Genomic DNA, 26,382 nt, shown 5'->3' on the forward strand with positions numbered 1-26,382 from the left:
AACAACGAGCGGAGCGCCGGGTGGCTAAAGCACAGCAGGTTGGCACAGTAGGGGGCACAGGTGGTGCATCAGTAGGTCATCTCAGTCATCTCAGTCAGTCGACCCATGGCACTTGGGTCTGCCCCATGACCTCCTGCCCGCGGGCGTTCGACACTTCACGTGGCCTCAAGGTGCACATGGCCTGGCACAAGCGTCGTGGTGACGTCACCGCCACTTAGTGGCGAATGGCGGTTGTTGTTGTTGTTGTTGTGTGTCTCTGTGTGTGTCTGTGTGTGTGTGTAGGTGAGTGTCTGTGTGTGTGTCTCTGTGTGTGTCTGTGTGTGTGTGTAGGTGAGTGTCTGTGTGTGCATCTCTGTGTGCATGCAGTGGGGAGCGGTAGTGTAGCGGTTAGCGCGCTACGCTACGAACCTGGCGACCCGGGTTCGATTCCCGCTCAAGGCCAACACCAGTGACGATTATCTGAACCGGTCCTGGGCCTCCCCTAGGTCGACTCAGCCTCAAATGAGTACCTGGTGCGGTGTGTAAACATCGCCACTGGGGAGACAAAGGCGGTCAGGCGTGGTGCCGGCCACCCACCCCCCTTGTGTACCGTTCCGGCCTTCATAGGTGCTCGCTAACAGCACTTGCCCTACAGTTTGTTAAGGCTACACGGGAGATCTTTGTCTTTATAAAATAGAAGCGTTAGTGGTGTGACTACGAGACGGTGGTGGTCCTTAATAAATAACGAGCCATGATGCAGCCCTTGTAGAGCCACCGTGTGCATCTTCGGAGCTGCGGGCTGCCAACGTCTGCTCTAGAGGACAGTCCAGAACACTCTCTGGCGATCCAGCAATGGCAGGGCTGCACTCTGTACGCTTCGTGTACGAACGACAAACGTAACGGACGAATAAATAATGTCAAGAATGTACCACGAAACATCACGCCGCGTGTCTGTCCGTCCATGCGTCCACGCCTGTGCGTCCGTCTGCCTGCCCGATTGCCGCAGGGCACTTTCCACGGTCATGGCACTGGGCTCAAACATCATCTGCAGCAAGATTCCGGGATTGGCGCCACGTCAGCGGGCACTGTGCCAGAGCCGACCGGACGCGATCATCGTGATCGGCGAGGGCGTGCAGCTGGGAATCGGCGAGTGCCAGCACCAGTTTCGATTTAGCCACTGGAATTGCTCGGCGCTGGGTAAGAAGACGATGTTCGGCCGGGAGCTCAACAATGGTAAGCGCCCCAACTCAGCTTCAGTTCGGCAGAGGAGTTGACCCACGGTGTGCGGTCGCCTGCGCGCCTGTGCGTCGTGTTGCGCGCGCGCGTGTACCGCACGCACGGCGCGTTCTATCGACGATCAGCAGACGCACGAGAGGGGTCTTCTTCCCCCCTCCGAGCGAGTTGTGGGGGTTGTCCTTGTTGTTGTCGTTTGACCATTGTTATTGTTTTGTTGATATTATTGTTGTTCGCTTATTTACACAGGGAATGCCTCACTGAGTCTCGTGATTTTTTTTCTTTAAGAGGATCCTTCCGAGTGTTCGTAATAGTGGGGGGACGGGGGGGGGGGGGGCGGTGATTGCAATGCGAAATCCAAGTTTAGGAAATTGCGGGTATTTTTTAAATTCCGATTTGGTAAATCTTGCCGCATCATGACGCCGGTACACAATGGCTGACACTTTTTGCCAATGCCGTCACGGCATCATTAATTCCCACCGTAAAGCAGCCGGCGCACAGTGAGGTTCTAATTTTTTTACACCCGCAGCGTTAATCAGGGCGGCCGCTGTGATCAAGACGAGGGAGCGTGCGGGTGACAACTGAGGCGGCTTTGTTCCCGCTGTCGTCATCGCGCTCCTGGATACGCCCAGACACGTTGTAATTGCATCCCGAGTCTTAAAGGAAAATGTTGAGCCAAACAAATAATGCACACACGATGAGTAGTCGGTGTGCGAGGTGAAGATGTTGATGTCTTGGTTGATGGGTAGGCGGTTGTCGTTGGCAAGAAAACGTCATAGTTATTTGTTATTTTTTATCATCATTTTCTTTGAACCTATCTACGTGACTTTACCGAACGACCCAAGAATATGAATTCCTTCAGTCACGAAAGCTTTAAGTTAAGAGTCGGCAGCATTGTTTCAAGACGAGCAAACTCTGGAGCGGTTTCGACATTCGGTGTCTCGTCAGCAGGGTCAGGGGCTTACTTCACTCAATGCTGGTGAACTGGCGATCTTGCAGGCATGGTGGACCCTCCCTCCCTTGACGATATGCCGCCCCAATTCGACTTTAAATTGTACAAAACATAACTCACCTTGTATAATAATCAGCTGTTCTCTTGTAGTTGTGCACTCAGGATGCTTGGCTGATACGAGTTGAAGTTATTATTATTATTCAGAAGAATCGAACGCTTTACATCACGGATTTTGCCATGCTTCATCCCCTCGTCGCAACACGACACGTTTATCAATATGATCTTTCCAAATTAAGTCGTTGCATGCTGCATGCACTTGATGATTGTTAAACACGTTCCACTTGGCATAAACAGCCTTGATTCACTTCAGATATAGTTATTGTGTGTATGCACGTAGATGTCTCGCGAGTGTGTGTGCAGATGCGGGAGCCACCGATGCACCTAGCCTGGCACGGGCGCTGCGGCAACGTCACCACCACTCAGTGGCGAATGAGGGCTCGTTTTATTGTACCACCGATGCAATGTAAGCGGCGTGTCTGTTACGAGGGAGATTGCTGTACAATGGACAGAGCCGTCTTCCAGAAGACGATGCAGAATCAGAACCTTCATACCGGAGGAATCCGATGAGCTATAAAGCTCCTGCTCACAGATGTCCAGTCGGGGGGTAATGTCAGAACGTTACAACAGCCGAAAGACCCAAAGAGTAGCAAACTAAAACACGATTGGAGTGCAAAGTATTGGAAAATTACGGAAATCACTTGAAAAAATATGCAAAAAAACCAAAACTTTTTTGTTAAATCTCATCAGGGAAATCCCGCTGACCTATCAGCTTCTTTATTTCAGAAGCAACCTGGCCACAAACGATAGCTCAACTAAGTGGCATATCGTGTGGAAATGTATAGCTGCAAAGTTTCTGGTAGGAAACGTAGTGGACTAGAAGCCCAACCGGGATTAATTCACAGTAGGCAGGGGATTGTGTATGTCTGTGGATGTCTGTCCACGTGGGAGGGGTGGGGCTGGGTGGGGAGGGGAGGGTGGGGAGGGGCTGTGTGGGGAGGGTGGGGCTGGGTGGGGGGTGGGAGGGGTGGGCCTGGGTGGGGTGGGGTGGGGCTGGGTGGGGAGGGGCTGGGTGGGGAGGGTGGGGCTGGGTGGGGGATGGGAGGGGTGGGGCTGGGTGGGGTGGGGCTGGGTGGAGAGGGGCTGGTCACCCCATGGTGCCCTTATATGGACTGGAACCCCAACCGGGATTAATTCACAGGAGGCAGGGGATTCATTGTGTATGTCTGTGGCTGTCTGTCCACGTGGGAGGGGTGGTGGCTGGGTGGAGAGGCGAGGGTAGGGAGGGGCTGGGTGGGGAGGGGCTGGGTGGGGAGGGTGGGGCTGGGTAGGGGGTGGGAGGGGTGGGGCTGGGTGGGGAGGGGCTGGTCACCCCGTGGTGCCCTTATAAAACTACTCACGCCGGCTTGTGCCCGCCCTCACAGTCGGGCATATTTGCGGAATACACCACGCCGCCGTTGACCCTGGCCATTGACTGAGCAACCCATCGTTCCTACCAGCTCCCTCCGCAAGAATGTGTTAACCTCAATAATGGAAGTGAATGTTGATTCTAAATGTGGAGGTAAAAACCGGAGGACCCGGAGGAAAAAATCCACACGATCTTTGAAGGGCTGATGGTATCTTGTCCTCTGGGTTGGTTTTGTATCGTATCGCTATGTGGAACCGTCTTCCGGAAGATTATTCATACGCGTCTTCGAGAAGACCAATATTCTCCGGATTATAGGACGCATCCCCCAACGTTTTACTTTCAAATACAAGTGAGTAGATTTCGTGTAATAATTCGGAGAGAGAAAAAAAATAACATTACGACAATTATGGTGATCACGCACAAGACCCATCAGTGCGCTTAGGTGTGGCTGTCTAATTAGACGCCCTTGTGAAAACCAAGTAATATCCTTATGCAAGAATGGCATCATGCGAATGCATATGAGATGTATATATACTGTATCTCTCTCTCTCTCAATACTGTGCATGTGTCGTGTCCTGGCCGTCCTTCCATGCAGGCCTGTCCACGAGATTGACTTTAACGAAAGAACCAATGAGTAAAGAACTGTGCCCTCGAAATCTCCTCCCAGTTTGCAGCGTCGCAACATCGTTCAAGAAGAGCGCTCCCTGTGCAACTTAATTTGCTTGAAGTCTTCCCCCGGCTTCTTGCGGCACCTTCAAAGTCTCCCCCCCCCCCCCCCCCGATAGAAGGTGACCCCTAGGATCTTTATCCCCTCTACGAGCATTGTTATACCGGGTGGACGGCTCTCGAATAGCCTGGGGGTCGCCGAAGATCAGAGTGTTCCTCGCATTTACCTTAGATCCCGAGGCGAAAAATAATCTATCCGCGAGTCCTAGGGTCTCCCATACTGGGGAGTCATCACCACAGAGAAATGACGACATCGTCCATGTACAGGGATATTTTTGCTTGCTCCCTACACCCCGGCATGTACACACAATCCACACAATCCACTGATTTCCTCTGACCGCCTGGGCAAAGAGCTCCATACACAATATGAATAACACCGGTGACATAAGGACACCTCTGTCGCACACCTGACCCAATTGGTATCTCCTCAAAGAGGACTCCATTTATCAGCAGGCTGCCCGTGAGCTTATGGTAGAGTTGCCTTATCCAGCCGATCAATTGTTTCCCCACCCCCATTCGCCCCAGAACCGCAAACAAGCAATCATGTGAGATACTGTCAAAGGACTTCTCCTGGTCCAAACTGAGGAGCCCAAGGATCCGCCCCTCTCCACCGTGGTTTCCACAACCTCCTTCAACAGGACAAGGTTATCTGACATCCGCCTGCCCGGAGCCGCACACTTCTGGTCGGGTTGGATCCGACCACCTCCCTCACCACCTTCCCCAAACGTGCTGCGATGGTCTTGGCAGGATCTTATAATCAGAGTTCAGCAGGGTGATCGGGCGCCAGCTCCCAAGGTCACTGCACTCCCCTTTCCCCTTATCTATAAGGGTTATCACACCCCCCTTTTCATGGAATCTGGCACTGGGCCTTCCTCTAAGACTTCTCTGTACATCTGCAATATGTCGTACTTGATGGTATCCCAAAAGGTAATATAGAATTCTGCCGGTATCCCGTCTTCTCCTGCTGTTCTGTGACGACGTAACCCTCCTACCACCTCATCTAATTCTGCCATCTGGATCTGCCTGTTCATTTCCTCTAGAGCTTCGATGACCTTTTCTACTTCCCCCAGCAAGGAGGTCCGTGCTTCTGCCTCCGACGACCTGCTGCTGTAAAACTCCCTGAAGTAATCCCTAGCTGCCTCCACTATCTCCTCTGTGCAGGTGTGAGTCTGCCCAGGGGCTCACCAGTTTCCGGATAGTATTCTCTGCCTTCCTACATTTCTTAAAAAAGAACCGCGTACACCGCTCTCCCTCCTCCACTGCCTTCACTCGTGCCCTGAAACAAACGTCAAGAGCCCTGCCACCCGGCAAGGCTATCAAACAAAACAGGTCTGCAGGATCAACTCATAGTATTTCTATCATCACAGTGCGCACGAAACTCGGTCGGTCGATAGTGACCTCCTCCGGCACGTCCTCTTTGAAAGCCACCCGTACACAATTGTGCCTCCTGGCGTGTATCGGGGTGAATTTCACCCCCGGTCCTCTGCGCCACCATCCTCCACGCTCCTGGGGCCGTCCTGCCCTCACAGGTCCAGTACTCGCATGCACAGCATCGTTTTGGGCACCTTACGCCTACCGGCCAGCAGAGTTCGGCGTTTCCTCAGCCTTCCCTCCCAGGCTGGCTGACACTGCTTCCCTCCGCGGTGGCACCTCTCCTTTCCTTGCCCGCTGCCACCAGGCATCCTCCTCTGCTCGCCTCCTCCCGGTAGAGGTCGATGCCAGCACTTCGTCACTCTCCCCTCCGCCCGCCTCCGTCCTCCAGGCAGCCGCATCTCACCCTCATCCGTCTCTGCGGTAGTCACACCGGCTGTTCAGGCATCGGCGCATCCACACAACATCATGGATGCATGCCGGGTCCAAGCAAGAACATCTGCTGGACTACATAGTGACAGATCAGCGGATGCGAGCCCATGTCCTTGACACCAGGACCTACCGTGGAGCTGATCTGCCCTCTGACCATCGACTTGTGATCTGTAAGATGTGCCTGCCATTCTTCCACTCCAGAGGTGTGTGTGTACACTCTGGACCCCATTCCAACATAAGGTGGCCTGGTCTCAGTTTGCTGATGAAAGATGCAAGTGAGAATTTCATTATCGCTTGAGCCTGGGGTTGGTATCGTCCCCCATTCCTCCTGACGCCGAGGGTAAATGGGTGAGGATTAGGACTGTGACTCATACAGCTGCAATGGCTGCTTTGGGTACGTGGTCCAGGCCTCCCCAGAGACCCTGGTTGACAGAGGAGGTGTTCAGGATAGTTGAAAAAAAGCTACAGGCCCACTCTCATCGGCTACAGTATCCTACATCAGAGAATGAGGAGCCTTAGCTCAGAAGTTCGGAGAGCCGTGAGGTGCTGGGTGGTGGTTGCGGGTTGCTGAGGAGATGGAGTCTCCCTCAGTGGCCCACGATCACAAATCCCTATTTAACTCCATCAAAAAAGTAACCTGCAGCGCCACATCAATAACCATCATTAGGGGAAAAAATGGCGATCCAATCTCCGACCCCCAAGAACAGGTTTGCAGATTTGCTGAGCATTTCTGTGAGGTCCTGGGGGAAGGCAAATCCCTCAGCCAGGAAAACATAGCACAAAGTGGGGATGACCCTGTTGAGGCTGCGGTGCCTCAAATATTGGAATAAGAAGTCACTCCCTGTGAGTGGCATGCTAAGGTGCCATCTGTTGAGGAAGTACTGAAGGCGATCCAGAGTCTGAGACCAGGAAAGGCACTGGGCAGAGATGATCTCTCAAGCGAAATGCTGAGGGAGGGTGGCGTTTGTGCACAGACTGCCCGACATGACATCATAACAGCCTGGACCACTGGATGGGTTCCGTAGGATTGGAAGGATGCCCTGGTGGTACCCCTCTTTAAGAAGGGGGACCGCACATACTGTAACAACTACAGGGGCATCTCACTCCTCAGTGTGCCAGGAAAGGTCCTGGCAAGGATTATTCAACATCGCCTTGCCAGGCACGCTGAGGAGAGGCTTGCGGAGCCCCAGTGTGGTTTCAGGAAAGGACGGTCTTGCACGGATGCCATATTTTCTGTCTGTCTGCTACAGCAGAGGTGTAGGGAATTCCAACAAGACCTACATCTCTGCTTTATTGACCTGGTCAAGGCCTATGATACCATCAGTAGGCCTGGGCTCTGGGTTGTTCTTCGTGCTTTCGGAGTCCCTGACCCTCTGCTCACGATCATTAAGGACCTTCATGACAGTGAGCGGGCCCGGGTAAAACTACGTGGCCGGGAGTCATAGCCATTCCCTGTACACCCTGGGGTACGACAGGGATGTCCTCTGGCTCCCACATTATTTAATCTAAATGCCGATGATTTGGTAATTGCTGCTCATTCAGAGGAGGAGTTGGAGAAGCTGCTGCTGAAACTGGAGCATGCCACTTAGAGGTGGGCCCTTACCATCAGCCCCACCAAAACTAAGCACCTGCCTGGGTATTTTGTACCATCCGACACTCCAACCCCACAACTCCCAATTGGTGATGGGGCAGTTGTGGAGAGAGTGGAGAGTTTCCCATACCTGGGCAGTGTGCTTATAACCGGCTCCAGTTTAACAGCAGAGGTCTCACTCCGAATCAGTCGAGCGGCAATGTTTTTTCATCGGTTGCGTAACGCTGTGTGGAAGCCTCCTGGTCTGTCGCTCCGCACTAGGCTTCAGGTCTTCTCGGCCACAGTCATTCCCTCCCTTTTCTACGCTTGTGAAACGTGGACCCCCCTAATGGAACATCATCGCCGGTTAGAAACATTTAGGCTAGCCTGCCTACGATCCATCCTGGGTTTAACCAGACTGGATTGTGTGAGGAGCTCACAAATCCTTGAAAGATCTGGACAAGGTCCCATCGGTGAGCTACTCCGGCAATCAAGGCTGCGTTGGCTGGGTCATGTAGCCCGCTCACCCAGCCACCGCATGCCTAAACAGCTTTTGTTCGGCCAGATCGATGGGGCCAATCGGGCGCGGCACGGGCTAGAGAAGAGATGGAGTGATGTGGTACAGGAGGACGTGGAGCTGAGTGGACTTGCCGATGACCGGTATGAGCGGTGTCAAGATCGGCCTCTGTGGAGGAGGCTTGTGAAGGACGCTACTGGGCAGTTGGAGGCAGTCGCCCTCCAACAACAACGGAGGGCAGAGGAGCGACGCTCACAATAACGAGCAGAACTCTAAAGCACAGCAGGTTGGCACAGTAGGGGCCACAGGTGGTGCATCAGCCAGTCATCTCAGTCATCTCAGTCAGTCGACCCGTGGGACTTGGGTCTGCCCCATTACCTCCTGCCCGCGGGCGTTCGACACTTCACGTGGCCTCAAGGTGCACATGGCCTGGCAAACATCATGGTGACGTCACCGCCACTTAGTGGCGAATGGCGGTTGTTGTGTGTCTGTGTGTGTGTTGGTGTGTGTGTGTCTGTGTGTGTCTGTGTGTGTCTGTGTGTGTCTTCATAGGTGCTCACTAACAGCACTTGCCCCTACAGTCTGTTAAGGCTATATAGGGGGATATTTGTCTTTGTGTCTGTGTGTGTGTCCGGCAAAACAACCCCCTACCTCCTCGCAGTGCCGGACGGGCAACTCTGTCGTGGACAGTGCTGTGGGGGGAGGCCCAATTTCTGATTGAAATTAATATTAAAAATAATTCTGCCATTTTTAAAAATAATAACAATAATAATAATCGATAAATAAATATAACACCCTCAAACCCGCTACCTCCCACAAGCACCAAACATCTGGAGGTCGTAAAAGGCCATTAAATAATAAACTCCGTGGCAAAGGGAGGTAAACGACTATCTGCAAAATCTCCAGATTGCCAAAGGACAGTTCACAAACAGGGCAAACGGACATTATAACTGATATATTTTTTTGTATAGAAAAAGTTGAAGCTTGGCTATAAGAATAAGTCGACATTATAGACTGCAGTATTCCTTATATTATTTCTTATTGTATCTTTCTATCTACGTGACTTTACCAAGTCACGTAGATTGAGTTCCTGCAATCACGAAAACTTAAGTCCAAACTAAGCTATATCTCTGACCTCGAGAATAAAAAGCACGGATCCCTGGATGCAGACAGGGAGCAAAAAGTAATAAAACCCTTGAAATACCGGAGGAACATCTAATGACATTACAAATCTCGGTTAAACATAAACCAAATAATAATCACAAGAGATTCGACCTAGGGTGACTCAAAATAGATACAAGAAAATAGGTCAAACACACAAGACCAGATAATATATTCCATGAAATCAGAGCATCCCTGGCCACCTTTGTCTTCCAACAATTTGACACAAACACATGGTAGCCATAAAATACGTATGAAGGGAGAGTGCCTCCCCTCCCTAATAGGAGAAACCACGGAGAGAGGGGTTGGGAATGCAAACAAACAAAATGTGATGGTAAAACAGTCAAAGGTCGAAGGTCAAAAATGGGGGGGGGGGCAGCCAGGCCGCTGCTGCCACGGGAGGAGGACGGTGACACAGGGCATCTGTTTTTTTTCTCTCTCGCAAGAGACACGGAGAGAGGAGAGAGAATTTCACATTTAAGCTCGGCATTTAAGCTCGATAAGGGACAGCTCGGCGAGCGACAGGAGAGGGCGGCGAGCGGCAAGCTCCGGGGTGAGACTCTGCAATCAACCAGGGATGGAGAGACTTGCCGAGTAGCGATGTGTCACCGAGTACGAGTTTAGAGCTGACAGAAGAATAATGGGCAAGGGTGTCTGCCACCAGCGAACGAACTGCACACGCAATCGGGCATCGACAAGCAGCACGGGGCAGGAGGGAGTGCGTGCAACGCAGCTCCTCCAGCAGTGGAAGGAGCCTGCTGCTGTCAGCGGACCAGCGGCGAGCGTGATCGAGCATCTTCAAGGACAAGCAACGTGCCGACGCAGCTCCTCCAGCAGTGGAAAGAGCCTGTATCTGCCAGCAGACGGGCAGCTAAGCCGACTCCCCGAACAAGAAAAAGCAACGAAGCCGTTGTAAGACACGCCCACCCTCACACCCTCACCGCTCCGCAGGGGACAAACACATTTTTGATACAAGGGATGCCCAACCTCGGCGTTTGCTTAACACAAGAAGATCTACAACACTTACACATCAACACATACAAGAAGACTCATGATAAATGCATCAACTATTAGCTGATAACGAAGAACATTGCGTCCCATTGAGTTATGTGGATAGAGACATTTAGAAGTATTTTAGTCGTTATTTTTTTCTCTTTCTTTTTAATTGCATAACTATTACCAATGAATTAATTAATGAAACTAAACGTTTAGAAACCTACGTTACGCGTCTACACACTCACAGGGAGAATATTGTGTTGAAATCGTTCTTTTGATCACAGAATCTTGCCCACAAATTAATTGAAGCCTCAGCCAATTGATAAGCATTTGCTGAAGCAGGCACACTGTTGCACACCATTGTCCCAAGACATTTCGTAACTACATTATCTTCCCTATGAATTCATTGTCGTATACTTTTGCCTTCGGGACATGTTTCTTTATTGCCCTTCGTATGAACATCGTTGCATTAATTTTTAAGGACTTTTTCCTATCACTGTATATGCTCGCGTTACTCTAAGGAATTAATCAATTATTCTGTTACCCAGGTTAACAACGTGATCAATGAGGGTTAAATGTATGGATCGATGAGGAGAACATCTCCAGGAGTACTGTGTTGACAATTCCAAGCATAATAGTTCGCATATTAGAGTGTTATGTTTTTGTTTAGAAATTAAAATTGCTTAACCCAGAAGTGTCTGAGTGGTGCCTTCCTAAGTTCATGCATAATAATCTTAACTGTTTCCTGCGGTGAGATTTGAATTTGGAGGCCTGACATGAACACACTAATACATAATCCGTAAATGTTAAAGCGAGAATAATTGTATTATACCGATTGATAATTCGACCCTAGACGAAGAAGCAAAGTTTAATCTAGCATACTTACAGCACACCTGCATAACCTCATACAATTAATTGTGTGATCCCGATTGATAATACTACCCTCGTCAGCGAGGCGGGGCCTAATAATCATAAGGGCTTGCATTAGCATAATCGCACACAGATGTAGCGCCGTAAATGGGCTGCAAATATCCGCAATGGCGGACAGTGCCCATCAGGGGCGGTACAACTAAAATGGTGGGAGAAACCGTTATGATTCCTAGCCTGGGGGGTGAGGGGGCTGCGGGGTATTCTACGATCCCCCGCAGACCCCTCCCAACGGGTGGGGGCTGTGGGGTGTTCTACGATCCCACAGAGCCCCGCCCCTCGGATATAAACTGTATATAAGGAGGGCCTATGGAGAGGTTAGAGGCAGTTGCAGCTGAAGACTGAAGACCGAAGACTGAAGGCAGCTAGACCAGGACCCTGGACCCTCGAGCCCGCTGCCCTTCTAAGGGCCGGGTCGAGCTTGGACCAGTGGTCGGACGAGTACCATACCAGGGTCGGTCAGAATAGCTTCCCCGAGGTCATGGATAGCCGGAAGGTGGGAAGCCAGCAGGGGGCAGTGTTAAGCCACAATAGCCCGAAGGCTGTACCTTCCTAGCTAGGGGGCGTAAGAGAGTTATTATAACAATATAAATAAACACACCGTGTTGCCTCTACTTTATCGTCTCCGTCTCCATAAAAGAACACGCTACATTTGGTGTCAGAAGTGGTCATGGAGACTTAGAAGGAGACGCCGTGCTCTGGGCCCGGACGGCGACGATATCGCGCCGGACACCGGGGTCATGGCGACCCCGGCCGCGGGTGACGAGCCGCTGCCGGCTATGCAGCTGCACGTGCTGCCGCTCGCCGCCTTACCTCCTGTTCGCCGCTCGCTCCAAGAGGCGCATTTCTGCCTTACAGAGCTGCTCAACTCCGCCGCGACCATCCTCGGCGACATCCATCACGAGGATGTGGCGCTGGGAATGGAGGGTGCGGCCCCCTCAGGCGCGCAGCCGGTTCCCGCCATCAAAACCGAGGCCGCCGCCATCGCCGTTTCCGCTTCCGCCGGTGCCGCGGTGCACCACGGACCTGACGTCACGTCCGGGCCGGGCGGCGACTAATCTGCAATAACCTCGTCATCACAAGTGCGAGCACTACCCGCGGCCTCCATCTTGGGGGCAACGTCATCAGCAGCGAGGGCCGAGGAGTTCCCTGCCGACCGGCTGCATCCCGTACAGCAACGCCTGCCGGCGCTAAAATAGTTTTCAGCAGCCGGTGGAGATTGGGCTGCTTTCCAGCGTCGGTTCGACTCCCACAGGGAGTTGACCGGGTGGTCGGAGGCAGAGGCGCTCCGTGCCCTCCCGACCTTGCTTGACGACGACGCCTTGGCTTCATTCATTACGCTGCCGTTGCGGGTTCGCTCCACATTGCAAGGTGCTTTTCGCAACATGCAGGCCATTAATGGTCCGCCGTCCGACACCCGTCACCATTTTGACATTCGAACACGGACCACCTCGGAGTTGGCCCTTGCCTACCGCAGCGCGCTGCTGGCCCTGGCGCGAGCCGCATACCCGCGCCTGGACCAGGAAGGCATCGACTCCCTCGTCCTGCAGAAGCTGCTGCGCCTCGCTCGTGAGTTTCGTGTCATCCTCCTAGCGGCTGACGATGACGACTTCTCCTCCCTGCGAGCTGCACGAAGTATTCACGCACACCTCCTGCAGTGGGACGAAACCATCGCAGCCTGTGTCGATGCCACCAACAACGGCGACTCTGAGGATGACCAGCAGCCTGCGCGGGCCTTTGCGTCTGCCTCAACGAGCGGATGGCGATCAAGCAGCAGCAGCAGACCACGCGATGATATGCGCCGCCCGGAACGGGGGATCACGCCCTTGGACGGCTCATCGGTGATCTGTTACAACTGCGGCCTGTGGGGCCACGTCTCCTCCGGCTGCCTGGCTCCACGTCGCGGCAACGCAGGATCTCGGGATCAGGACCAGCGACAACCATCAAACCCGTGACAGACTCAGGCAAGTAGCGGCACCTCAAGCTCTCGGCCCCCACTCGACACACATGCAATCCATCACATTCCGTGGGTTGGGCGTGCGACGGACGGGGGAGAGCTAATAAATGGGAGTAAAGATCGAGCGCTGGGACCGAGTCAGTGGTCCCAGTTAGCCCATAGAGTAGTCGCTGCGGCAGCAGGATCCTCCTCGATAATTGGATTCATTGAGAGGGTGGAGGTCCTTGTGCTAGTCGACACGGGCGAGTCAGCAACTATTTTTTCAGACCTAATTTTCAATATACTTCCCCAGTCCTGTCGTTCCTTGCGGCCAGTTGACGTCCCATGCTTCGCCGCTAATGGAGGATTGTTGGGAATAATGGGTATTATCAACATACAAATTCAAATTGGCGATATCAAATTAGAGGGTCCGGTGCTTGTTTCATCCACACTCGCGGTGCCTTGCCTGCTTGGTACTGATTTTTTGGCAAAAATGCCCATTAAAATCCTTGTAAATCAGGTATGTCCCCAATGCGCGCGACGAAAGCCTGCCTCTAATCCGTCGTGTCCTCCATTGCAACCTATTAAGGTATCCAGAGTGAACAAACTAGTTGCGCTCGACATTTTGGGGCCTTTCTCTGTTACTCCTAGGGGTAACAAGTACCTCCTGGTTGGGGTTGAATATTTTACCCGCTGGCCTATGGCTTGGCCACTACCCAACCAGTCGGCGGCAGCCATCACAGAGGCCTTCCTCCACGGCTATGTCCTGGATAAGGGTGCTCCAGAGCGGCTGCTGACCGATCAGGGAAATAATTTTTCGTCCAAACTGCTGGGTGAGGTCTGCGACTTGTTGGGCACACACCAGGTACGCACCTCCCCTTATCACCCTTAAATGGATGGCATGGTGGAGCGATTTAATAGGACTCTCACTGCCATGCTGAGCCACCAAGTATCCGACTCACAGATTGATTGGGATCTTCATATCCCCGGGGTTCTGGCCACCTATCGATTGGCTCCTCATGCCATTCTATTTAATGTATGGCAGGGAGGCAAACCCCCCGGTGGATATTCAATTACGCGTCGCTCAGAGTTCCCTAAATTCAAACTTTCCGAGCACATTCGGTTAAATATCCGCAAGTTTATGGAAGCAAGAGTGGCGGCAAAACATAATTCGGAGGCCCGTCAATTGGCCAATGAGCGCCTGCGGAATCTCAAAGTTTCCTCGCATACATGGTCCGAGGGTGACAGGGCATGGATTCACTGTCCTCAAGTACCATTGTCAACGTCACCCAAACTTTTAAAACCTTGGAGGGGGCCCGTAGATGTTGTGAAGGTCGTTCGGCCACAATGTGTAAAAGTCCGCCATAGTAAACGATGCTGGTTTGTGCACCCGTCGCGCTTAAAACCCTTTTTACCATTTCTTGATACTCAAACTACACAAAGGGGCCGAGAACGTGAATTGTCCGATGAGCCGAGTCGTGCGGTTGCCAAGCCTAACTTTCAGTATAGCCGTGTGCTTACCCCTCCGCAGTAACGGCGCCACGGAAAACTGCTACGGCCACACGGATCGCCTCATGCCCAGGCACACGCACTCGCAATTGTTGTACAAGTTTTGTTTAATTATTGTCATTGTATTTGACAGCTGAGACGGCTGAATGCTACGTTGGGGGGGGGGGGGGGGGGTGATGTAGCGCCGTAAATGGGCTGCAAATATCTGCAATGGCGGACAGTGCCCATCAGGGGCGGTACAACTAAAATGGCGGGAGAAACCGTTATGATTCCTAGCCTGGGGGGTGAGGGGGCTGCAGGGTATTCTATGATCCCCCGCAGACCCCTCCCAACGGGTGGGGCTGTGGGGTGTTCTACGATCCCACAGAGCCCCGCTCCTCGGATATAAACTGTATATAAGGAGGGCCTATGGAGAGGTTAGAGGCAGTTGCAGCTGAAGACTGAAGACCGATATATAAATAAACACACCGTGTTGCCTCTACTTTATCATCTCCATCTCCATAAAAGAACACACTGCACATTCGCATACATTAATACAATTTAATTATGTGCACAATTTAGTGCATAATTACATCAATTAACATAACTTCGGACAGTTACGCATATTTCCACATTTCCTTTAATTATTATTATTTTCACTAAAATTTCAAGACCCAGCATATACAACATCCCTCCCCTCATGGCGTCTGTGACCACCACAGGGGCTAAACAGGGTCTCTGGACGGGTGCGAGGGGCTGGTAACCCTCCACCTTCAAAAATTTAGCTCAAAACCACGAATTATAAATGTAACTAATAAGCTTGTGCCGGAAGCCCCATGGGGGACAGGCGTCTATGACGTCTCTTGGCCAAACCCCAATTGGCGGAGCCAGGAGATTGAATCTCTACCCTCGGGGCTCCTCCAGAAACAATGAAAAGCCACTTCGTGTGGCCACGTGGAATGTTCGAACGCTCACTGCGAGGAGAGGCTGCCACTCCTCTATTCGACCGGTACCGCCTGGATCTCTGTAGCATTCAGGAGGTCCGGTGGACCGGTTCTGGCTCCTGCCACCATGAGGGGTGGACAGTCCTTTACTCGGGGCAGCAGACTGCCAAACAACAGAGAGTGGCTCTTCTTTTGAACAAAAGAATGAAGAGGGTGTGGGAGCGTGGCGAGGAGTGGTGGTCGTGGTTACTTATTCCCCCACCGAAGACGAACATCCGTGGAGGGATGCAGGCAAAGCCGATGAGTCAGATGCCTTCTATGATCTGTCACAGGTGCTGGCTAAAGTGGCCCCTCGGGATAGTCATCTTGTTGGGTGACTTCAATGCCCGAGTTGGTCATGATGCTGGCACCTGGTCTGGAGTGATTGGAGGGCATGGGCCAGATCAGCTCAAAAACAACGGTAGGAGGCTGCTAGATTTTTGTGCAGCCCATGGGCTTGTAATTACCAACACGCTGTTCCAGCATCGGCGCATCCACACAACATCATGGATGCATGCCGGGTCAAAGCAAGCACATCTGCTGGACTACATAGTGACGGACCAGTGGATGCGAGCCCATGTCCTTGACACCAGGACCTACCGTGGAGCTCATCTGCCCTCTGACCATCGACTTGTCATCTGTGAGATGCGCCTGCCATTCTTCAACTCCGATGGTGGGTGTACACCCAGGACCCCATTCCAATCTAAAGTGGCCTGGTCTCAGTTATCTGATGAAAGTTGCAAGCGAGAATTTCATCATCGCTTGCGGCTGGGGTTGGCATTGTCCCCCACTCCTCCTGATGTCGAGGGTAAATGGATGAGGTTTAGGACTGTGACTCATGCAGCTGCATTGGCTGCTTTGAGTAGGCGGTCCAGACCTCCCCAGAGACCCTGGCTGACAGAAGAGGCGTTCAGGATAGTTGAGAAAAAGCGACAGGCCCACTGTCATCGGCTACAGAATCCCACGTCAGAGAATGAGGAGGCTTACCGCAGCCTTCGCTCGGAGGTTCAGAGAGCCGTGAGGCGCTGCAAGGATGGGTGGTGGTCGCAGGTTGCTGAGGAGATGGAGTCTGCCTCAGTAGCCCACAATCACAAATCTCTATTTAACTCCATCAAAAAAGTAACCTGCAGCGCCACACCTATTAACATCATTAGAGGAAAAACGGTGATCCAATCTCCGACCCCCAGGAACAGGTTTGCAGATTTGCTGAGCATTTCTGTGAGGTCCTGCGGGAAGGCAAATCCCTCAGCCAGGAAAACATCGTGGCAGAAAGTGGGGATGACCTTGCTGAGGCTGCGGTGCCTCAAATATTGGAAGAAGTCACCCCCTTTGAGTGGCTGGCTGAGGTGCCATCTGAAGGCGATCCGGAGTCTGAGACCAGGAAGGCACCGGGCAGAGATGATCTCCCAAGTGAAATGCTGAGGGAGGGTGGCGTTTGTGCACAGACTGCCCTATATGACATCATGACAACAGTCTGAACCACTGGACGGGTTCCGCAGGATTGGAAGGATGCCCTGGTGGTCCCCTTCTTTAAGAAGGGGGACCGCACAGACTGTAATAACTACAGGGGCATCTCACTCCTCAGTGTGCCGGGAAAGGTCCTGGCAAGGATTAATCAACATCGCCTTGCCAGGCATGCTGAGGAGAGGTTTCAGGAAAGGGCGGTCCTGCACAGATGCCATATTTTCTGTCCATCTGCTACAGCAGAGGTTTAGGGAATTCCAACAAGACCTACATCTCTGCTTTATTGACCTGGTCAAGGCCTATGATACCATCAGTAGGCCTGGGCTCTGGGTTGTTCGTGTTTTTGGCGTCCCTGACCCTCTGCTCATGATCATTAAGGACCTTCATGATGGTGAGCAGGCCCGGGTGAAACTACGTGGCCAGGAGTCAGAGCCATTCCCTGTACACCCTGGGGTACGGCAGGGATGTCCTCTGGCTTCACATTATTTTACATCTATTTTGACCACGTTGTTCATGAAGCCTTCAATAGCTGTACCGGGGGAATCTCCATTTGGTACAGATATAATGGGAGGCTGATCGATGCCCGAGTGCGGTCAAGGGATGGCTCCATATTGCTCAACCACGTTATGTATGTCGATGATTTGGTAATAGCTGCTCGTTTAGAGGAGGAGTTGGAGACGCTGCTGCTGAGACTGGAGCGTGCCACTAAGAGATGGGGTCTTACCATCAGCCCCACCAAAACTAAGCACCTGCCTGGGTATTTTGTACCATCGAACACTCCACCCCACAACTCCCAACCGGTGATGGGGCAGTTGTGGAGAGAGTGGAGAGTTTCCCATACCTGGGCAGTGTGCATATGACCGGCTCCAGTTTAACAGCAGAGGTCTCACTCCGAATCAGTCGAGCGGCAATATCTTTTCATCGGTTATAACGCTGTGTGGAAGCTACCTGGTCTGTCGCTCCGCACTAAGCTTCAGGTTTTCTCAGCCACGGTCATTCCCTCCCATCTCTACGCTTGCGAAACGTGGACCCCCCTAATGGAACATCTTCGCCGGTTAGAAACATTTAGGCTAGCCTGCCTACGATCCATCCTGGGTTTAACCAGGCTGGATTCTGTGAGGTGCTCACAAATCTTTGAAAGATCTGGGCAAGGTCCCATCGGTGAGCACCTCCGGCAGGCAAGGCTGCGTTGGCTGGGTCATGTAGCCCGCATGCCGAAACAGCTTTTGTTCGGCCGGATCGAGGGGGCTAAACGGGCGCGGCACGGGCTAGAGAAGAGATGGAGTGATGTGGTACAGGAGGACGTGGAGCTGAGTGGACATGCCGATGACTGGTACCAGCGGTGTCAAGATCGGCCTCTGTGGAGGAGGCTCGTGAAGAATGCTACTGGGCAGTTGGAGGCAGTCGCCCTCCATCAACAACGGAGGGTGGAGGAGCGACGCTCACAACAACGAGCGGAGCGCCGGGTGGCTTTGTGTGTGTGTCTGTGTGTGTGCCTCCCATACAAATCCCATCTGCCCATAATTTCGACCCCGCGTCTCCCCCCCCCCACCTCCCACGTGTCCCTGCTCCACCACCCTGCTGCTCACACCGCCCCCCTCCCAACAACCCCCCCCTCGTGCCTGTGCTCCCTGACATGAGCAGGTAGCCGAGAAGCGGCCTTCATGCACGCGGTGATCTCGGCCGCCGTGGTGTACGCCATCACGGCGGCGTGCAGCCAGGGCAACTGGAGCGAGTGCGGCTGCGACCGCGCCAAGCAGGGGGGCTTCTACAACGCGCAAGGGGGCTGGCACTGGGATGGCTGCTCGGCCGACCTTAGCTACGGCCTCGAGTTCTCTCGCCTCTTCGTGGACGCGCGCGAGGTCAAGCAGAATGCGCGCACGCTCATGAACCTGCACAACAACGCCGCCGGGCGCAAGGTGCGTGGGTGCGCGCGCGAAGGCATGCATGGGTGCGCGTGGGTGCCCCACCTTGCTCTTCGTCTTCCCACGACGCCTTTCAATCAGCTGTCTCCGCAGATGACGACGACACGCGTGCCCTTCGTTTACAGATCTCACTCTCCATTTGAATCGGAAAGGTTTGACGTCAATCATCGGCGCGCAATGACTTCATTTACTCGTGAACGCATACCATAGGGGACACGCGGCGGTGGTATAACGGGTCAGCAAATCAGAAGTCTTCGCTTGGGTCCTCCGGGCGCGGCATGACGTTCTAATTGCGGCAGTAAAATGAGCTTAGTTGTCTCGTGGTTGTTGTTGTTATTTGACTTGCATCCCACTGGGATTTTTGCACACAGCGTTGGTGTACGGTGCTATTTCAGGAATATTTTTATATTTTTTTCCTGTATTTTCTGTTTGCACAGTCACATAATCACTTTAAGATGTTTTCTTGTTCATGTTTTTTGTTTGTTGCGGTTGCACCCGATTCAAGAGCCGAATGGCTCACAGGGCTATACCTAATAAATGAACTATGAACTATGAGCAATGCCGCAGTTAGGCGACTGGCACGCCACGTGCGGTGGGGTGAAGTGTGGGGGTTATCCAAGACGTCTGGCCACTGTGGGAGAGCAGAGCAACATGCCCTCTATAGGTGAGGGCTCTTGAGGGCTCCCTCGATTGGATGGCCTTCTGACAGCGGTGGTGCGACAAAGCAGGTTTGCAGTGCTGCACCTTTACCTGTTCCTTGCACCTGACATTGGTGGCTCCATTTCCATTGAGGACCTCCTTCCTCCAAGGTCCTCTAGGTCAGCGAAGCCGAACAGGAGCTCACACAGTGCTTTCATCTTGCCTGCACGGCCACGGGGATGGAGGTGGCCACCCACCCACCTCCTCTTGAGACAACGACACTTTTCTGCCTTGCAGCTCGTTTGCCCCGATGCTCCTTGACCGCTCTCGATAGGAGTCTCCTCTCCCCCTTATCACACCTGCAGGCCCATATCTGAATGAAGGCGATCGCGTGGCATGCAGGGAATTATAATGACGCCTGTGGGGCTCTTTTTTTCTGCAGGCGATTTCCCCAAACCGAGCACTTCTCCAGATCCAATCCAACGCAGGTGCTGAAATGTCTTGGGGGTGAAAAGCAAAATATGACCCGTCTCCATTTCTACCCCCCCCCCCCCAGGCGTCCAGAACCTTCTTACCCACACTCCCTCGCTTGACCTCTCCACCCGCCACCCCACCCCTTCCCTCCCCACTCTACTCGCCTCTCCCCCCCATTCTCCTACCTCTTCTCGTCATTTTTCCGGCACAATGCCTATTTCTTCCGCAGCATTTAGCTGGCACAAAGCGGATCGGAGAGGATCAACGCCAACAGCGGTTTTGTAAGAAACACAAAAACATTTGACCTCCTCTCCTTCACTCGTACGAGCGACGCCGCCGTTAGCGATGCCTTCACCGCTCACCTCTCTCTGTCTCTCTCTGTCCACTTGTCCCCACCTACCTCCCCGATGCTCTCCCGCCCTCTGTCTCTCTCTCCCCCACTCGGCGCCAGGTCCTGGAGGAGAAGATGAAGCCGGTGTGCAAGTGCCACGGCGTGTCGGGTTCGTGCACCACCAAGACGTGCTGGACCACGCTGCCCAAGTTCCGCGAGGTGGGCTCCGCGCTCAAGGACAAGTACGACGAGGCGGTCCACGTGGAGCCGGTGCACGGCGGCCGCTACCGCTACCCCCTCTTCCTCAAGTTGAAACGCTCGCGCGCCCACCGTAAGCCTCTCGACACGGAGCTCGTGTTCACCGAGCGCTCGCCCAACTACTGCGAGGAGAACCTGCTGACGGGCAGCTTGGGCACGCGCGGCCGCCTGTGCAACCGCACGTCGCCGAACGCCGACGGCTGCGATCTGCGCTGCTGCGGCCGCGGGTACAACACGCGCGAGTACACGCGCTCGTGGAATTGCAACTGCAAGTTCCACTGGTGCTGCCATGTGCTCTGCGGCACGTGCAGCGAGAGGGCAGAGGAGTACACGTGCAAGTGACGGCGGCTCGCTGGGAAGCTGGCCCCGACTCTTCCGCCCGCTCGATCGCTCGCCAGGTCGATTGTCGGACGTTGCCCCCCACGAGCCTCGCCCCTGGCCAACAATCATGTCCGGACAAAAGTGTCAGCGGATGTCACTGCCTGATGGAGATGGCTGTCGTTCCGCACCTGGCAGTTGCCCTCAACTCCCCCCCACCCCACTCACCACCCCACCCACCGCCACCCTGCGTGATTACCGACGCGGGGGGTCGGGGCTAGGCGGATTCCTGCAAGAGTGAGCTCTGCAATCGGCTCCCAAGCCTGGGACAAAGTAGCCACCGAGATCTCAGCATGATGGGAGAGTGAGGAGTCTGCATGTCGATTGCAAAAAAGCCAACGCTGTTTTCTTTCTCCTCGTGATTCGTCACTGTATATTTTCTCGTTTCGATTATTTATTGAGCGGCGCGGCGAGCGCGGACCTCTGTAGCTCGGTGGCCCTTACCTGCTGACATCAAATAAGTATTAGTTTTTGTTTTCAATACCCCACATGTCTCGCCCTGTGTCCACCCTGTGTCCACCCCGTGTCCACCACGTGTCCACCACGTGGGTGCGCCCAGAGCTGGTCCATCAGCAGGCCGCGTGTGGTGCGGCACAGTGTGGGCACCTCCACCTCCGTCGAGGTGTTTGGCCAGCTTGGAAGAGGGGGTCAAAACACCCTCAAACAACACTGAAGCAATGACACAACGGAGCGATGATGATGGGTGGCCATACTTGTCCTTTGTTTTTACAGTGAAAGAAAACAAAAGTGAGGATGTTTATTTAAAAAAAAGACAATGACGGCAGTGTACCTCGCCTCATCTGTTGTAGTAATTTGCTGCAATACAAATCCAATTACCTATAAAATAAATAAATAATAGCCTGCCAGTACGCTCGCGCAGCTTAATAACCAGGGTCCAGTTGCTGGGAAGGCTGACCCCCGGCTCCTCGCTCACGTGGGATCCACTGCTCCCCTCTTCCGTGTCCTGGGGAGGGTTACTGCTCACCGATTCCCCCCCCCCCCCCTTCGCTGCGGCCCCTCGGGGCATGATTCGTGGCTGGCGCTTAGCCACCTAGGATCAATTCACACAATCTCCGCGCACACTCACACCCACTCACTCGAAATCCGACGTCGCTCCTCTTCCGTGCCACGCCCCAATCGCGCGCGCGGGACTCGGGGTCAGGGGTCAGAGGGCAGGGACGTCACTCGCCGATTGGGGGGTTGTCTCGGAGATTTATTTAAAGGGCTGTATGAACAAACTCACAGGCACGCCGCCCGTTCACCCCACCACAAGCTAAACAAAAGGTCGCACGAATAATCTCGCATGTACGCCGCCCGTTAGCCTCACGCACACATTAAACGAAAGGGCGTATGAGTAATCTCACGTGCCCCGGTACGAGTCTGCCGCCGCTCACCACATGCACACGCTAACCACGAGCTACACGCATGGGCAAGCGCAAACACGTGAGTAAATACACCGTCACGCACAAACATACGACGCACACCAACATGCATCCATTCCACCCTCGCAGAAACCACACGACAAGGTTTATTGATCCCCAGCAGTTTATTCTCAGCGAGTCCGAGGCTAAATTACCGGAGTCAGTTTGAGTCAGTAGTGCAGGTCTAACCTATCTCCCGATAGTCTAAGACCCGATCTGTATCGCCTCTTTCAAATCACTCTCCTAAGACAATCTCCCAATGGCCTCGATATCTTACTCTCGGGAACTCACGGTTCGACTCGTACGGAGCTGCTGGGTCGGATCCTCGCTGCACTTCGACTCGTCACACGGACGTTCGAGTGGATGGGAAGTCGACCGCCCCAAGTGCTGGCTTGAGTAGAACACGAACTAACTCTCCCTACCTTCTCTACCCTTTTTATTGTACTCTACATCAAAGATAAATGAGCGCTGATCTGCTGGCCTCCCGTCCAATCAGGTGGCTCGGATTTCCCGCCACTCTACCCGGACCGGTGCCCTCTGAGACGTCCGCTTTTCACCCTCTAAACAAGCGCATCTGTCCCACCAATCAGAGGACCGGCCCTGTTTTTCCCGCCGTTCGTGACTCCGTACCCCCCCCTACCTGCCTGCTGACCCGTGTGTGTTGTGGGTGTTTTCTATCCGCGTTGGCTCAGCAGCCCCGTCGTGGCCACATGATTACAACCCAAATCACGGCGCCGCGGTGCACGTTAGCCTCGGGGGAGGTCGCCCAATTCCCTGGTCGCAGGAAACCGTAAAGTTTGGTCCCATGTGAGGGCTTCTGGGGGAAAACCTGTCGGCCAGGTGACCTTCCCTCGGGGCTCTATGTGGGGGTGTGTGTGTGTGTTCATGTGGGGGGTGGTGAGGGAAGAGCAGCGTCGGCCCCGTCGCTCGGAGGTGGCGGCGTCGAGGCCATGGAGTCGGCAGGAGGGCTCCGCTGCTGCGGCACCACAATGTCGTTGTCCATGTAGGGAGATGGAGCGCAGTGGATCGTATCGTCTCTGCTATGTTTCGGAATCCGTGTGATCACCCAGTCACATCGCCTACCTCCAGTCACAGCTCCTTAAACAAACTACATCTCCCCAACAAGGCAGCCTTCCCGCTGCCGTGTATTGTGTTTATGGGATAACAGAGGTGTCTATTATCCCATACGCCTTGACCAAAACGACTGATTGTCCGCTTAACACCCTAACCCATAAACCACTATTGGTGACAGTGTTGTTTGAGAGCAGCTATTAAAGTCGCTGCGGCAAATGAGGTGGTGGCTGGCCGAACCATGACTCGCTGTTTGTCTCCGGCGTGATGATGGATACAGACCAGACCAAGCGGAGGCCATGTACCAGATCGGATTTTGGTTACTGATGTTAAAGTGATTGCGTTGCAAGTGTGGTCACAATGCTTCTGTACGTGCTCACTCCTGAAGCTCGGCAGGTGTGGGCAACTCCACGGGACTGCATTCACTTTAAATCGAGGACATGGGGAACGTGTTTTTCCAGCACTAATCCCATTTATTCAAAATAAGTGCGCAATTACACACTGAGATGCTCTTACATATTCAGGCATGAAGCACAATGGGCACATTACCTTTCGGTATGTTAATAGACGTACGGATTGTACATTCAAAATTAACAATCGAATGCTAATATCCTTAAAGACAAAGGATTGGATTCTAGGGGGGAGTTATAAGGCGGCTCAGAAGCAGAGCTCAATGCCATTTCGAGAGAAAACTTGATTAGGCTGGACGCTCGACTCGTCGTTCTGCTGATCGCCCTTCTACCACGAGACAACGCAGCCTGGCGAGCACAATTGCGTGGCGACAGACAGGCGACTTTGCTTCGGGAGAGTTAGTGTGGACATCTTCAGACGGGTTCCTGACATCGATACACCGTGAATCTATTTTCATGGATAATCTTTAAACATGTTCGTCGTCAAATTGGCGTGATTTTCTTGTATTCGACGCGAGTGTCATTCTTGTATTAGCAGTTAACAAAATCAAAACTCAACGCTAAACATACTTGCGGCCGAGAGCATATTTTTGACTCCATTACACAGCTACTGTTACGACGCTCACATGGCGCAGAAACACTCTCCACAGCCCCACGCATTCAGGGGCAAGAAGCCATTCCTGTGTACTGTGTGTGGGAAGGCATTTGCACATTCTTCAACTCTTCAAGCTCATCAGAAAACACACACGGGCGAGAAGCCATTTCAGTTTTCTGTGTGTGGGAAGGCATTTGCACGGTCATCAATTTTTCAAGACCATCAGAAAACACACACGGGCGAGAAGCCATTCCCATGTTCTGTGTGTGGGAAGGCTTTTGCATGGTCATTAATTATTCAAGACCATAAGAAAACACACACGGGCGAGAAGCCATTCCCATGCTCTGTGTGTGGAAAGGCATTTGCACAGTCATCAAAACTGAACAGGCATCAGAAGATCCACGATGATAGGAAACTGAAAACAAACGTTGAACTTCAAGGTGCTGCAATGAAACCTGAAGAAGATTCCACCTTCGATCCCATGCAGTTGGATCCCGAGAGATGGCTGGATGTAATGGAGTGGCTCGAGAGTCAAACCGAGAGCTCGGAATGACTGAAAAATAATGTTGCATGTGGTTTACCTAATTAAGCTGTATTGAGTACATTTGTGTGTTTATTTTAGACCAAGTAATACATTACAATTGAATATATCCGTAACCATGGGGACATGATGTCACCGTCCTGCCCCCTGTGCATGACGTCACCATACGTGACATCATCGTACCGGAGGCGAGCGTGACATGACATCACTACTATACATCACACCTCCCCGTGAAAAAAAATCAGCCGACCCGGCTGCAACCCTTACAAAAGTGGAGCCCCGGCAACCCAGATAGATAGACATTAATGTAACAACAATGGTAACCGACACGCAAGAACGGGCAGACATGCATCAATCAGAAAACCGCGGTGTCTTAGAGCGTGTCCGTGTGGCCGGTCCATCTGCATGGCTCAAGTCCAACTTCGGAGAACAACAGGTAGAGCAGGAGTGACGAACAGGCGCTCCACTCCACCTTCAAGTCCACATCCGGTCAGCACGACCGGTGACTCCAAGCGTGGCAGGCACCGGAAATCTGTGATGAGAGGGAGAACCCAACCTCCTGAGGCACAGCACCATAAAACGCGCCTCAGCATGTCAGACACGACAGCCACCCGGCCCCAGGGAGTAGAGAAGATTGTATACCGCCCGGCGGGAGAAAAGAAAACAAAAATATATAGATTCCGACGCGTTGGATGCACAACCAACACCGGTAATCGAACCGAAATCACACAATCACCCCATGGATGGCAGGGTCCCACACCACCCTGCCACCGTCCCATCCATCAGGTGGTGAGAAGGCACCCATTTACACACACCAATTAATATTCCGGACGTCTGTCTACGTCCCGGGTCGAGAAGTCATACTTCAGGGTCGACCCATGTACTGGGCAAAGAAGTTGCACTTCAGGGTTGCTCCAGTATCTACATTTTAAAATGTATATATAAAATCGACATGACACAAAAAAAATATGCCTGCTCTTGCCCAGAAATGGCGTCCGCACGCGCGAACCGCATCTCCGTGGTTTCCCGCGCTTGCGTCCCAGCAGCCCTCACTGAGGACCACCACAGACATTACATGTCACCTGTTAGCTACCATCCTAAAACCGCGCGCGTTGGCCATATCGGGAGGAATTTCCATG

General features: G+C 53.1%; 1 protein-coding gene across 1 annotated transcript in view; it reads left to right on the plus strand.

Moving 5' to 3' along the window:
* LOC116937079 (protein Wnt-7b-like) overlaps positions 1-21,915 on the plus strand; it is a 33,445-nt gene extending 11,530 nt beyond the window's left edge. The window contains exons 2-4 of the mRNA XM_076062181.1: positions 986-1,212; positions 18,845-19,119; positions 20,690-21,915. Of these exons, the coding sequence (XP_075918296.1) occupies positions 1,002-1,212; positions 18,845-19,119; positions 20,690-21,169 (966 nt within the window). The 5' untranslated portion in view covers positions 986-1,001 and the 3' untranslated portion in view covers positions 21,170-21,915. The remainder of the gene's footprint in view (positions 1-985; positions 1,213-18,844; positions 19,120-20,689) is intronic.
* The last annotated feature ends 4,467 nt before the right edge of the window (positions 21,916-26,382 follow it).

This window comes from Petromyzon marinus, unplaced genomic scaffold (assembly GCF_048934315.1).
Source record: "Petromyzon marinus isolate PM22_M1 ecotype Great Lakes invasive population unplaced genomic scaffold, UKy_Petmar_22M1.pri1.0 PM_G_Scaffold_53, whole genome shotgun sequence".
NCBI classification, from domain to species: domain Eukaryota; kingdom Metazoa; phylum Chordata; class Hyperoartia; order Petromyzontiformes; family Petromyzontidae; genus Petromyzon; species Petromyzon marinus.